Below are 15,344 nucleotides of genomic sequence, written 5' to 3' on the forward strand. Positions count from 1 at the left end.
GAGGAGGAGGAGAGGAGAAGGAAAGGAGAGGAGAGGAGAGGAGAGGAAAGGAGAGGAGAGCCTCTCTGTGCCTTGGCTTCCCCATTTGTGCATTCGGGGCCTCTGTAGGCCTTACACAAGAAGTCTGAAGGGTAGTGTTTAAGTGAGCACTCAGGGTTCCTCTGAGGAAAAGGAACCACCAAAGTGCAGACTTTTATTACTGCCATTCCTGCTCCCAATGGAAGCAAGACTCAAAAGAAGAAAATGAAAATGGGCTAATGAGAACAAAGGGGGAGATGAGACAGAGAGTGTGAAGGGCTATGCTGTTGGCATCTCATCAATGCTTATTGAGAATAGCACAGGCATTGAAGTTTCTGGAGAATCTCTGAGAAATGTAAATTATTATCTCTACTACAACTACTTACATATACCATCTAATGGGGAAAGATTGGGACTTGGATGTTAGAGAGTGGATGGGGGGCGGGAGAAAGGAGAAGCTACAAATAAATACAAGTGAAAGGTACCTGCCCTATTCCTTAAAGGATTGGCTGGCAATGCTGGCACTTGGTAGCCAGGAGAATCCTCCAACCTCACTCTCCAATCCTCATTAGTTCCGAGGGAGTCAAGAGCCCAGTTAGGATTCCCCGGCCAGAGGTTTCTGTGACTGCCTCTGGACTCAGGACATGCAGCAGCCGGAAAAGACTGGAGCCAGTCTCGAGACTCTTTAGCCCCAGAATGAGACCAATGACCCCCAGCAAGAGCTAGGATCTGGAGGGAAGAGAAGGGGAGTCCAAGGACACCTTGTGGCTGAGACAATGGGAAACCAGTGCCATGTCCCAAGAGACCCATTTGTCCAGTTGCCAGATGTGACTGTCATCTTCTGCCACTGTCTTAAGTCCAAAAAAAAATTGTTTTAAAAGGTTTGCAGCAAGAAAATGCCAGTGTGCAATTGGGTGACTAAAGACCAAAGAAAAATAGTAATAAGGGACAGCGTATTTGCTCTCTGTCTCGTGTTGTTCTTCTCCCCTGAAATCTCTCATAGCCCTAATTAAACACAAACAAAAGTCTCTTCCATAGATCGGCTACTTCTCAGCTTCGGTTGCCTCCTGTGGTGGCTCTGGGGGCTCAGGAGGTGGCATCTCTTCCGGAGTGCTGCTGTCCTCCAGCATCTCGTTAGAGTTCATATGTTCTGTTGAGGCCTGAGAAGTAAAAGATAGCAGATTCAACACGAGGCGTGCTCTCTCTTAAAGTCTAACTGCAGATAATCCAAAGGCATGCATTCTTCCTTCAAACCCTTCAACCACAGTGACACTAAGGATATGGTGCCATGGTCATCAAACTCAGACCCAAGACCAGGCTATCATCGCCTCAGCAGAATGCACCTGTGCATTATTGGAGGTCTATCCTTAACTGTTCTGGACAGATGTTTCTACTATTGTACGTGATGGTAATAACATGAACCATAAATAATTACATGCTAGCACATCCACCACAGCAGAATATTATACTGTGCTTATGTAATAATGTCTGAGCTAATGGTTTTCAATCCTGCTTCTGTCCTAACAGAGAATTTATCCCAATAGTGAGTCCCAACCAATGAAAGTGCTTTCAAATGACACATATGATTTAAAATGTTTCCTAACTGATTCTTTTTTTTCTTCAATGTTTATTTTCATTTTATGTGCATTGGTGTTTTGCCTGTATGTATGTCTGTGTGAGGGTGTTGGAAACCCTGGGACTGGAGTGAGCTGCCATGTGGGTGCTGGGAATTGAACCCAGGCCCTCTGGAAGAACAGCCAGTACTCTTAACCACTGAGTCATCACTCCAGCCCCAACCTAAGTGATTCTAAAATAATCCTCTCCAATAGACAACTGAGAACCACTAAACTATATTATTATTATTATTATTATTAGGGACCAGTCTCATCCGAAAAATGACTTTCAAGATGATGACAATAACATGTAAACACACTGTCCCTTAAAAAAAAAAAGAAAGGTTTAGGGGAAAAGAGAATAATAACCTTACAAAAAGTACGCACATGAAATAAGATCCTACTTTGAAACAAAATTTAAATCTAAAAAACCTATTAGAACGAAAACATGCTTGGCTAGGTTTCAGAATACAAGACTGGTATACCAAGATGAATTGTTTCTCTATACTCTAGTGAGTGATGAAAAAAAAAAAAAACGAAATTAGGAAATCATTTCATTAATGTCAAAAAGAACAAAAATATTTATATAGCAAAAGATACATTTAAAACTATAGCATCAAAGAAAACCAAAGAGGAAAAAAAAAAAAAAGCCCATTCTTTTTGGTAAGAGTTCTCTTCCTACCTGGCAGAGAGCAGGGATGACAGTCAAAGAGACGGATCTGCTATGTGTATCTTCTGTGTGTCTGTCTGTCTCTCTCCTCCGTGTAGGTGTGCATGTGGGTATGCACATGCTGCAAGTACCTTACCAATAAGCTCCATCTCCAGCAAAAGATAGCCAGGTTAATGGCGCAGAAAGCTTATGTTATGGTGGCAATGCTCCTCAAATTGATCTATAGAATCTATGTAATCTCTATCAAAATTCTAGCTGGCTTCTTCACAGAAATTCATAAGCTTTAAGATAATCCTAACGTCCATTCAGGATTTCAAGCGACCAAGAATAGCTAAACAAGCATAAAAAAATAAGAGTAAGGTTGAAGGAATAGTATTTCCTGTTTTTCAAAGCTTTTCAGTGCTAAAGCAATAGAGACAGTGTACTATAGGTATAAAAACAGACATACAGATCAACAGATTATAATTGAGCGTCTAGAATTAAACTCACACATTTAAGTCAATTGGTTTTCAACAAGAGTGTCAAAATAATGGGAAAAGGGGGACAGTCTTTTTAACAAATTATAGAAAGATAACTGGATATCCACAGACAAAAATAAATAAATGTGCACTCCCTACCTCTTGTCATGTATAAAATTTAAACCAAAAATGAATCAAAAATATAAATGTAAAAGTTGAAACTACAAAACTCTTAGGAAAAAAAAACCAGATGAATGAATCTTCACAACCTTGGATTGGGTAACAGTTTGGGAACCAAAACCATGAGCAACAAAAGAAAAAAGAGAGAAATTAATACAAATAATTAGAACATATGGGCTATGCTGATGGCTCAGTGGGTAAAGTGCTTGCTGTGTAGACATGAAGATCTGAGTTTAATTCTTAGAACCCAGGGTGGGGAAAAGCTAAGAGTGGCAGCATGCATTTCCAATCCCAGCAGTGGGGAGGCAGAGACAGGAGGACCACTGGGGTTTGATGCACAGCAGCCTACTCTACTTGGTGACAAAAAACGAAGCTGGGAAGCACTTAAGGAACACTCAAAGTTATCCTCTGCCCTTCTACCTACCTACCCACAGAGAAAGAAGGAGGGGAAGGAGAGAGAATAAATATTTCCCTTGTGAATATATACAAATGACTAATACCTATATGGAAAGATGTATGCATCATCAGTCATCCGGGAAATGCAAATCAAAGCCACAGTGAGATAACACGTTGCATCTACAGAAGCTAAAATAGAACTGATCAGATAACCTATCAGATACTGCTAGTGGAAATGAAAAATGGTGCAACCACTTTAGAAGGTATCTCAGCAGCATCCCAAAAGATGTTAATGTTTTATTTATATAATAGAGTTACCATCTCTCTCAGCAATTTCACTCCTAGGAATACAGCCAAGAAAAATGAAAGCATATGTCCATGCAAAAACTTGCACAGAGATGTTCATAGTAACATTGCATATAAAAACCAAAAGGTGGAAACAGGGATGGTAGCATGACTCAGCAGGTAAAGGCACTTGCCAAGTAAGTCTGATGACTTAAGTTTGATCCCTGTAACCCACAGTGAGAAGAGAGATCTGACTCTTAAAAGTTGTCACCTGACCTCCACTTGTGCACTGCGGCATGCACATGCCTACTCTCACACACATGTACCATGTAGTAATGATAAATAAAATATACAATATGGTATATATTCATGTGATGTGGTAAGAGTCTGCCATAGGGGGGGAGCTGGCTGTTCTTCCAAAGGTCCTGTGTTCAATTCCCAGCAGCCACATGGTGGCTCATAACCATCTATAATGAGATCTGGTGCCCTGTTCTGGTGTGTAGGCATTCACCCTGGAGGAATATTGTATACATAATAAATAAATACATACATTTTTAAAAAGGAGTCTGTCATATAAAGGAACTAAGTACTGCCATAAATAACACAGATCAGCCTTAAAATTATCATGCCAGGCCCTGGGGAGCTTATTGGTGGAGTGCTAGCCTAGCATGTATGAGGCCCTGGGTTCCATCCCCAGACCATACTGCTAACGTTACTTAAGGCAGAGGAAAAGGAAACGTTTTTAAATTTAATTGTGACAATCATACAAGCATGAGCATACTATACTAAGGAATTGTATATTCTAAATAGACATTGTACGGGATGTGCATTGTATCCCAATTAAGGTAAAGAAGTTGGAAGATATTTTATGTACTACATATTGACCAAGATGCCTGGGAGAGCTGGGTGTGATGGCACACACCTCTAATCCCAGCACTCAGGAGGCAGAGGCAGGTGGATCACTGTGAGTTCAAGGCCAGCCTGGTCTACAAAGTGAGTCCAGGACAGCCAAGGCTACACAGAGAAACCCAGTCTCAACAAACAAACAAACAAACAAACAAACAAACAAACAAACAAAAAAGATGCCTGGGAGAAAGGTCACACCTGTATATTCTCCCAGTGTTAGCACATTATTAACTGGAACATGGTCCTCTGGTCACTCCATTGCCTTTTTAACATTTTATGTTTCTCTAATCAAGCTACTCTTTACGCATGGGGCAATGTTCTGTGTTCTTATCCCTCATCTCCATCAGACAGTAAATCCTTCCAGGACAGGGCATCATTCAACTTGCTCACTGGTGTAGCCCTAGCACCGAGGAAAGTGGCTGGCACAGAACAACTGCTCGACATGTCTCTTAAGAGATGAATCAATCTTAATCTATGTCAAGGGCACACAGGCAGAAGGCAAGAGGCAGAAGCAGAAGCAGGGAAGCCGGAGAGATTAGGATACAGAACCACACAGTTATATTTTGAAGCTGTCGAGTTAGCCAGCGTGGTTCCTATCTCCTACACAGTATAAGTCTGCAATACTTACTGGACTCTGAGGCAAGAGGCTACTGCTGGTCTCTTGAGTGCTTGGAGGTCGGCTTCCACTTTCCTCCAGTGGCAAAATACCCCTTCGATCCAGCACACTGATGGAAACAGAAGAATGAATGAAGGATGTGGCATTCACTCCTCTACCAGCTCAGCCCACTGAGCCTTCTTGTGTGCATTAGAAAGCCCAAGCATGCCTTTGGCAACCTATCCTGACCCTAGCACACATGTATCTTCCATTTACTCTTCTAAAAACTAGAGGATATTGCATTAACTGGGGAGCTCACAGAGAAATAACCAGCACATGTAGATATGGGACCACGTGACAATTCCCAGGAAGACCTACTTGATATCAAGGAGTTCCATTAAGAAGAACGCAGCAGAGCAGGTAAGAGGATAGGTTTGAGTAGCTCATCTTAAGAACCCAGGGCATTTTTTGTTACTTGAGTACCTGGGGGGCAAGGGGCCGCAAAGCACTTCACAGCAGTTCTTCACAATGTTGCCATGGCTGTACGGATTCTGCACACGATTCTTCCCTGTCCATGATCCTTTGATCTGAAGGATAAAAGCCAGGGCTTACACTAAAAAGTTATATTGAGGAAATACATGCATCATGGAATGATGAAAACATTCAAGAGGTAGATAATGGCCCCAAAGTATACAAGAACATGAATTCACTAAATGTCACTGAACTGTATATTTTAAAAAACTTAAAGATGTGGGTTATAATGTCACACACCCTGTATTCCCAGAACTTGGGAGGCCAAGGATGGAAGAGTCTGGGTGCTAGGCCAACCTAGTCTATACAGTAGTCTCACAATCCCACAAAAATAGATTAATAAAAAATTTAGAATGGTTAAGATGTTATGTATGCCTTATGTTGTGTGTATATACACACCCACACATATATATATTTACCAAAATTAATGACAAAAATAGGGGCCAGGGAGATAGTTTAGTGGATAAAGAAAAGCACTTGCCACCCAGCTGGATGGCCTGAGTCATCAGGATCCACATGGTAGAATGAGACCTCTGACCTCACACAAGTGCAGTCATGCATGCATGTGTACATTGATGAATAAACTTAGTTTTAAAAAGAAATAGTTTGCCAAGAAATATTTATAAGAGTAAGAAAATGACAAATGAACATGTACTATTTTATTTTAAAATACAGTGCATATACAAACTCAGAGAGACTGTGGCACAGAGACAGGAAGGTGAACACAAAGTCCTACTACTAACCAAGAAGTTAATTTCAATTGAGCCCTGCTGGGAAAGGGAAAGTCAGTTTTCTCCTAAGGAGTGCCACTGGGTATAACAACCGCACTCCAGGCCGGGGAGTAGTTGGACAACACAAAACAGGCTCTATGTTTTGTTTTGTTTTGTTTTTGTGTGCTTTTTGTTTTGCTTTACTTTGTTGTTTTAAGTTCTGGACAGATTATTTTTTTCTTTTAAGAGAGAGAAAAAAAAACATGAAGTCAGGTGGGTAGGGAGGTGAGGAAGATTTCAGAGGAGTTGAGGGATGGGAAAGGATATGACCAAAATATAGTGTACGAAAGCTTAAATAAAAATTAAATTTAAAATACAGTGTATATGTAAGCAATTAAGATAAAATCTAGACAAGTTTAGAAGACAAAAAATCATGCCACTAACAAAAGTGATACCTAAAAAGTAAAATTACAGGATTTAGATATTTGTTCAACCGTATTTTATCCATAATGAATATGAATTGGTAACTCCTTAAAAATAAATATTTATTTGGTGCCATTATCCATCTCTATTCCAAATTTAGAGCATCAGCTAGCCTGTTTTCGTTTCCTTGTTCGGGGACAAGGTCTAACTATGTAGCTCAAGCTGGCCTTTTTGTCACTCTGCAGCCCAGAATAGCCTTCAACTTGAGATCTTCCTGTCTCAGTCTCTCTAGCAAGCACTGCAATTATAGGAGTGTTCTAACACCCTAGGGCTTCAACTAGCCTTTAAGGGCCTAACCAGTTAAAAGACATTGTGCCTATCCAACTTTCCAACCTCTTCCTAACGCTCTACAGGCATTCAGCTCCAAATAGAGCTGTCTGCCTGTTCTACACCTTTATTTAGAAATTTCCCAAGCCAGGTTTCTTTTCTGTCTCATTTTTCCAGGCCCTGGACACATGGTTTCCTAGCAGGTGACAAGAGAGTGGGCACGGAGAAGAGAAGGCTATTATAGTGGGATGAGAAAACTGACTTACGTCTTCATTGGTCGTCTGGTTGAGAGCCACGAGGAAAGTGTGAAATCCAGTCAGTCCCACAACAGACCAGAGTGTGAAGAAGCATATGAGGACTTCCAGAACAGTGGGGTGGGGTTAAGGAATGTTGGAGACTCACACTAGGTAGGGGACTTGATGCTTCAATCCATATTTGTGATATTAGTCATACACCGTCTTTACCTCCCAAAACGAGTGTCACAAAAAGCCAAGTTAGCTGCATATAACTATGGATGAATTCTACATTTCACTGGGTAGATATTTTACAGAAGTCAATGCATTTCTGTTTACCCAGTATGAATAAATCCCTAACATCTGTAGTGTGTAGTACTTGCCTGTTTGTCATTGGCTCTTGGAAGGGGACATTTAGGAAGATGCCAAAGCTAAACAATGTTGGCCACCACTGCTAATGGAAATCCCACCAAGAATAAACTTTATAAATGAAAACCCAGTGGGATGGAAACAAAATGTGGTTTATCCAAATCTCTTCCAAATCCCCTTTTCAGAACTGTAGCCACTGCAGAAAATAAGTCTTCACTGAAACAGGAGGGTAGGGCTTGCAGCAAATAGCACAAAAGTGTATTGAGATAGAAGGCCAACTAGAGGAGTCAAGGCAGAGACCGAAAGGACTCCTGAAGGACAGACGGCAGCCAAGAAAGAGGTGAGGGGGCAAGCACCCCTTAAAATCCTGACAATTTTCCATTCTAGTTGCTAATGCTGGGACTACACTTGTTAATTTTAGGCTTTGGCATTCGCTGATGCTGGAAAACTAGATAGCGGGAGAAGTGAGGAAAGAAAACATGCTGGCAAGCAGTTTAAGACGGCTTCACACGGACAGACTGCCAGGGGAGGATATGTTCCAGGAGTTTCTTTCAATGTCTCCAGGAAGCCAATTTTCAAGGATTCTGTGAAATTGGCAAGAGGAGCAGAAAGAAAAATTAGTGACTTTAGTCAAAACTATTTTTTAAAAAACACTTCCTCATCTCCCTGTCCTTGCTGTACACTTTGAAAAAAAGAGAAGGTCCCCCTGAGGCAAGGGTGAGGCGTTTGATCTTCACCTGCAAGCTTGTGAGTGAGTTCACAGTCCTAACACACTCCAGTGTAGGGCTAAGCACTGGACCGGAACTGGGGAGCAACCAACCATCACGTTCTCTTTCCTTTTCCCAGTCCCCAGATATGGACGTGTAGTGGGATAGCACCAGATGAAAGAAACCAGAAGTGCTCTCGAAAAATCGCCTCCTCCCCTATACCCCTCCCTTGTGAGATATCCAGTTTAGAGCTCTTCCCTTTTTGAGACCATGAGTGAACTCCCACACTCTATCCGTCCTCAGCTGCTTTGTGTGTGTGCACGTGCAAACATGTGGGTGTGTGGTTTCCATCTCTGGCATATACCATGATCCACCCAATACAAAGGTATAATCTTACAAGACAGAAGAAGAAGGTGTATACACAACCTTTCGGATCACTTCAGAAACACCGGGTACCCTAGATGTGGCTCAGGAATTATGGGCTCATTCTTGCCAGTAGATAGCCAGAGGAAAAGGCCAGAATACTCAGTAAATATCTACCAATGGGAGCTGCTGAGCTTTGTAATCCAGTTTAAGAACAGACAAGAGTACTCGCTTCCGTCTGCTCCTGAGCAAAAGTGCCACCAGAAATCTACCTTCCTTTAAGCTGCTCTCAAGTCTTTGCCCGCCCACTGTCAGCCCAGTGACAGACACTGCCACCCCCGCCCCCATATACTCACTGAGGGCCACATAGACGATGTTAAAGGCGAAGACATAAATTGTGAGGAGGGAGAGAGAGAGGATGAAGAGGTAGAAGTAGCGGTAGTTCCTCTTTCCAACACAGTTTCCCACCCAGGGGCAGTGATGGTCGAAGCGCTCTGTGGGAGAGAAAGAGCTCAATGCCAAACCCCAAATAGGAAGAAACTGACACAGCACCTAATCCAAAGAGTTCACGGAGCTGGACACATCTTTAATCTCAGCATCTGGGAAGTAGAGGCAGGCAGATCGCTATGAGTTTGAGGCCAGCCTGGTCTACATAGTGTGTTCTAGGTCAGCCAGAGCTACATAGTGAGACCCATAGAAAGAAAGAAGGGAGGGAGGGAGGAAGGAAGGAAGACAGTTGGGCGTCTCTACTTTATCAATGTTTTCACCACGAGCTTCTTTGATTCTTGTGATGGCTAATCTTTATTGTCAAATTGACAATATCAAGAATCAACTAAAACTCAAGCTGCTAGACAAGCCTATGAGGGATTTTTTTTTTTTTTTTTTTTTTTTTGGTTTTTCGAGACAGGGTTTCTCTGTGTAGCCTTGGCTGTCCTGGAGTCGCTTTGTAGACCAGGCTGGCCTCGAACTCACAGCAATCTGCCTGCCTCTGCCTCCTGAGTGCTGGGATTAAAAGCATGCGCCGGGGCCGGAGAGATGGCTCAGTGGTTAAGAGCACTGCCTGCTCTTCCAAAGGACCCGGGTTCAATTCCCAGCACCCACATGGCAGCTCACAACTGTCTGTAACTCCAGGATCTGACACCCTCACACCAATGTACATAAATTAAAAATTAAAAATAAAATATTTAAAAGCATGCGCCATTACGCCTGGCTTGAGGGATTTTCTTAATCACATTATTTGAGCCAAATGGCTCACACTAAATCTGGGCCCCATCTTCTGATGGCAGTCCACTTAAAAGAACATGGGAGAGGGAACATAATCTGAAGACTCACTGACCATAGACTCAAGGCCAGAAGCTCCGAGGAATCCTCCAGGGTTCTAGCACCCAACTGAGACTGCTAAAAGGACCAGTTTCATGGACTGAACAACTACTTATTGGATTCTTGATCTTTTTATCAGGAGACAGCCATTGTTGGACTAACCTGGAAATCATTCCAGATACATACACACACATATCCATTCTATCTGTTACGTCTCTTTAGAGAACACTGACTAAACAGATCTTCATACCCACACTGGATATCAGTTAAAAATATTTTCTCACTTTCTAGAACAAGAAACAAAGGCTTTAAACATTCTAATGATCTGGGTTAATTCTGTCAGTTAAGGGCAGGGGTATTGCTTTTCCCAGGAAAACCTTAGCAGATGGGTCTACCAAATTCAGAAAATAAATTTGAAAAATTAGGAGTATGAGTTTTTTACCTGTCTTTATTAAAAATATAAATTTATAATATACTCTTCTTAAAATTGTATGGCATAGCTCAATGAAACAGAAAGAACACAGAAACAGACTCCAGAATATGCAAGCATTTACCATCTAATTAAACACCATTATTAAAGGAAGTCTGATTCCATGACTAATTATGAGACATTAGGCTAATTGATAGAAAGTAAGGTTACATTTTTCTTCACAGTATTTGCCAAAATAAATTCCAGATGAATTCATTGTTATAGATTTTTTTAAATTAGATCACAAAATAACAAAGAACAGATATAGGACTTTCCAAGTACATATGTGATGAAACAAAACATAAAGGAAAAATAGATCTTACTCGGGAGGCAGAGACAGGAATATGTCTGTGAGTTTAAGGCCAGTCTGGTCTAAATAGCAAGCTCCAGGACTGCCAGGACTAAATAGAGAAACCTCGTCTCAAAACCACGCCCCCTAAAATAAGTCTCTGACTTTAAAAAATGACTTTCCATACATTAAAAATACCAGAGAGTCAGTGAGGTGGCTCAGTGGCAAAAGGCAGTCACTTTGCAAGCCTGACAACCTGACTTGGCTCCCCAGAGCTCACATAAACGTAGGCGTGAATCAATCGACAAAGTTGTCCTCAGAACTCTACACTCATGGCATGGCATTCAAGCTCCACCCACATGCAACAAACACACACAAAGTTCCCCCCCATAAAAAGAAAAATTAGAGGGAAAAAGATCATATACATGCCTGATTTTATAAAATCTTCCCAAATCAATAAAAAAAAAAATACTTCCTCAAGAAAACTACCAAAGGTTACCACACACTTATTAAGGACATTTTTCTTTTGATTTTGTTTTTGAAGACAGCATCTCACTATACAGTCATAGGATGGGGCCTTCCTTCAGTAGAATTTCTGTTCTCCTAAGAAAAGGATGGGACACTAAAGATGTGTGAGCACAGAAGAAAAAACCAAAACAGTGTGAGAACACAGCATGGAAGAAGCCATCTGCAAGCCACAGAAAGAAACCTTCCCAGAAACCCTTTTGCCACCTTGATCTTGGATTTCCCAGTCTCCAGAATTGTGAAATATGTATACTCAGTTGATCAAACAATCCAGTCAATAGTATTTTGTTATCATAACCTAAGCAAATATCCAGGGATATAGTCAGAGGTTCACTTGCTAGATCATAGGGTAATACCATGTTAAAGTTTTGAGGAACTACTTAACTGTTTTCATATTGGATACACAATTTTACATTCCTACTAGAAATGGAAAGAGATTCTATCTGATCCATAATCTTTTTTCTTTCGAGGGAGGGGGGTGGCTTTTTGAGACAGGGTTTCTCAGTGTAGCCCTGGCTGTCCTAGAACTCACTCTGTAGACCAGGCTGGCCTCAAACTCAGAAATCCGCCTGCCTCTGTCTCCCAAGTGCCTAGACTAAAGGCATGTGCCACCAAGCCTAGCCTTCTCCACATTCTTTTTAAATTATTATTATTAAATTATTCACATTACATCTTGAGTGTAATCTCCTCACCCTTACCTTCCTATTCCTAATCTTCTTCTCCACATTCTTAAACTTAATAGTTTTTGAAAGAGAGTCTTGCAATGTAGCCCCAGCAGGCCTTGAACACACATTTTTCCTGCCTTAACCCCCCAAGAGCCAGGATTAGGAGTATATACCTTCACACCCGACTGAGTTCAATAATTTTTATTTCAGTACTATAAAAATAACAACAACAACAATAATAATATGGAGAATAGCACCTAGTGACGGGAGGCTGGCTAAATAAACTGGAATACAGTCTTATAATAGATTATACAGTCACTAAAGTAGTCTTAAAGTTGTAAAATAGGAGCTCATGATATAATTTTAATAAACAAAAGCAATGTGGGACAGAACCTTTAATCCCAGGACTTGGGAGGCAGGCAGGTGGATCTCAGTGAGTCTAAGACAGCCTGGTCTACACAGTGAGACTGTGTAAAACAAAATAAAATGAAACCTAACAAAAACAGTCCAAAGCAAGATTAGAAACTCTTATCAGAAGCTACAGAGATGGCTCAGTGATTAAGAGCACCTGTTGCTCTTCCAAAGGCCCAGGATTCAACTCCCAGCACCCACATGGTGGCTCACAACCATCAGCCACTTAAATTCTAAGAGATCTGACACCCTCTTCTGACCTCTGCAGGCACAAGGCATGCACAGGGTGCATGTAGAATCATTCATGCATGCATGCAGGGACCTACACAAAAAATAAATAAATCTTAAAAACACGTGTCAAGCGGGGAGGATGGGCCAGTCTGTAAAATGTTTGACACACAAGTATGAGACCTGACCTTGGATCCCTGGCATTCATATAAAACAGTGGACATGGGTTGGAAAGAAGGCTCAGTGATTAATAGCACATGTGGTTCTCATAGAGGACCTGGGTTCAGTTCCTATAACGCACACAATGGCTCACAACCATCTTTCTAAGGGGATCCAAGGCCTTCTGACTTCCACAAGCACCAAGCATGCATATGTTGCACCTACATGCAGGAAAAGCCTCATGCACAAAAAAATGCAATAAAGAAATCTAAGTGAACAAAACAAAGCATTAGACATGGTGGCAAATGCTTGTGATCCTAGCAGCAATGACAGGAGACTCCCCGGAGCTCCTTGGCAAGTGATGCTAGCAGACTCTACGATCTCCAAGTTCAGTGAGAGATCCTGTCTCAAAAAAGGTGGAGAGGGGTCATCAAGCTGGTTCAGAGGATAAAAGCATTTGCTGCACAAACCAGGTGGCCTCAGCTGAAGCCATGAGCCTGGCTTTATTTGACAAATACAGGTGGAAGGAGAGAACCACATATGTAAATTGTCCTCTAACTTCCATATACATTCTGTGGGACATGAGCACACCTGCACATCTCTCTCTCTCTCTCTCTCTCTCTCTCTCTCTCTCTCTCTCTCTCTCTCTCTCTCTCTCTCTCACACACACACACACACACACACACATACACACAACCATGTCCACACACAAACACATTCAAAAAATAAAATAAACCTTTTACATGTGGAGCAGCAAGAAGTCAGTGTCGAGATTCCTCAGATAACTAAAACTAAAACTAGTATAATATTCAGCTATAGCACTGGGTATACCCAAAGGAATCCAGTACATCCTCCACAGAGACACTGCTGAGTACTCACAACAGCCAAAATAATGGAACCGACTGGTCTAGAGTCCATCAACAGATGAATAAATATGCTAGACATATAACAATCAAATTGTATTCGGCAGTAAAGGAGAATACAATTAAGTCATTTTCAGGAAAATGGATAGAACTAGAAACGGTTATGCTAAATAAATAAATAAGCCAGGCTCAATGCTATGCTTTCTCTCAGATGCAGAATCAAGATGTGTGTGTGTGTGTGTGTGTGAGAGAGAGAGAGGGGGGGGGGGGAGGGGGGAGGGGGAGGGGGAGGGAGGGAGAGGGAGAGAGAGAGAAGCAGAAAGGGAACTAACGAGGAAACAAAGGAGATGAGCAAAGTATGATAACATATGTGGATGAGAATGGCAAAATGATACCTATCATTTTGTACAGTAACTACAAAAACTTAAAGGCAGGAGATGTAACCTGCGGTAAAGTGTTGCCTAGCATGTGTGAGGATCTAGTTCAACCCCCAGTACCACAAAAAATTTAAAACAGAAATTAAAACTCTCTTACATTATGTAATGTCCCCTTCTATAAACAAGGGGATTAGTCCAAAATATAGCAAAACAGAGTGTGATTTTAAAATTGGCTTTTATTTATATTTTTATACCAACCACATTTTCTAACAGAAGCATATATCATTTTAATTGGCTTTTTAGGGGGCGGGCTGAGGGCTACAGAGATGGCTCAGTGGTTAGGAGCACCTGCTGCTCTTGCCAGAGGTCCTGAGCTCAATTTCCAGACCTACACAACAGCTTGCAATTATCTGGAACTATCTTCTGGCCTATGAGCACCAGTGACACAAGTGGTACACAGAATCACGTAGAGACAAAATACCCACACAAGTAAGATAAAAATAAAAATAAAGAGAGTTGGAGGGATGCCTTAAAGTGTTTATGTGAGGACCTGAGTTAGGCTCACACACACACACACACACACACACACCAGACTCATACAAAAAATATGAGTCATGATGGCACATAGTTATAATCCCAGCACTAGAGAGGTAAAGACAAAGGTATCCCTGGGGCTTACTGGCCAGGCAAGATAGCCCAATTCGGTGAGTCACAAATCCCAGTAAGAGACCCTGTCTCTAAAAACAAGGAGGAATGACACCCAAAGTTGTCCTCTGGCTTACACATATGAATGGGCAACCACATACACACATGAATACACATACACAAACACCTTCAAGGGGAGGGTGTGTCTTATGAAGAATAGTCGGCTGTGTACTAATCAAAAATAAGACTGTAAGAGTAAAGCTGCTGAAATGCAGTTCTCCATAGTTAATGGCTTGTGGGGGTAGGAGGCAAGGACTCGGCTTTCTTTAAGGGGCTGGCCACGGGGAGTTAGTTTAACCATGCTCCAGCGAGTACAAGAACAACACAAATTGGACTTGTGGGTTTGGTTTTGTTTTTGAGGGGGGAAGGTGTGATGAAATTCCCAAATAATTAGGAAAAATATTATGTTGGGGACAAAAAGAGTAGTACATCTTGTTAAAGGATTGCAATATATTTGTTTTTCAAAAAGAAAAAATGTAAAAAGAAAACTGTCATGCTCAAGTGGTTGACATCTTGTCTACATTCAGAATTATAGAGATAGCCTCATTT

At 41.5% G+C, this 15,344-nt stretch overlaps 1 protein-coding gene across 1 annotated transcript in view; it reads right to left on the reverse strand.

Moving 5' to 3' along the window:
* Zdhhc9 (zinc finger DHHC-type palmitoyltransferase 9) overlaps nucleotides 1-15,344 on the reverse strand; it is a 34,691-nt gene continuing 19,347 nt past the window's right edge. The window contains exons 4-9 of the mRNA XM_051142691.1: nucleotides 9,141-9,278; nucleotides 8,250-8,298; nucleotides 7,379-7,481; nucleotides 5,605-5,708; nucleotides 5,155-5,251; nucleotides 1-1,178 (exon numbers count right to left, since the gene is read on the reverse strand). Of these exons, the coding sequence (XP_050998648.1) occupies nucleotides 1,062-1,178; nucleotides 5,155-5,251; nucleotides 5,605-5,708; nucleotides 7,379-7,481; nucleotides 8,250-8,298; nucleotides 9,141-9,278 (608 nt within the window). The 3' untranslated portion in view covers nucleotides 1-1,061. The remainder of the gene's footprint in view (nucleotides 1,179-5,154; nucleotides 5,252-5,604; nucleotides 5,709-7,378; nucleotides 7,482-8,249; nucleotides 8,299-9,140; nucleotides 9,279-15,344) is intronic.

Source organism: Acomys russatus, unplaced genomic scaffold (genome assembly GCF_903995435.1).
Source record: "Acomys russatus unplaced genomic scaffold, mAcoRus1.1, whole genome shotgun sequence".
Lineage (NCBI taxonomy): Eukaryota > Metazoa > Chordata > Mammalia > Rodentia > Muridae > Acomys > Acomys russatus.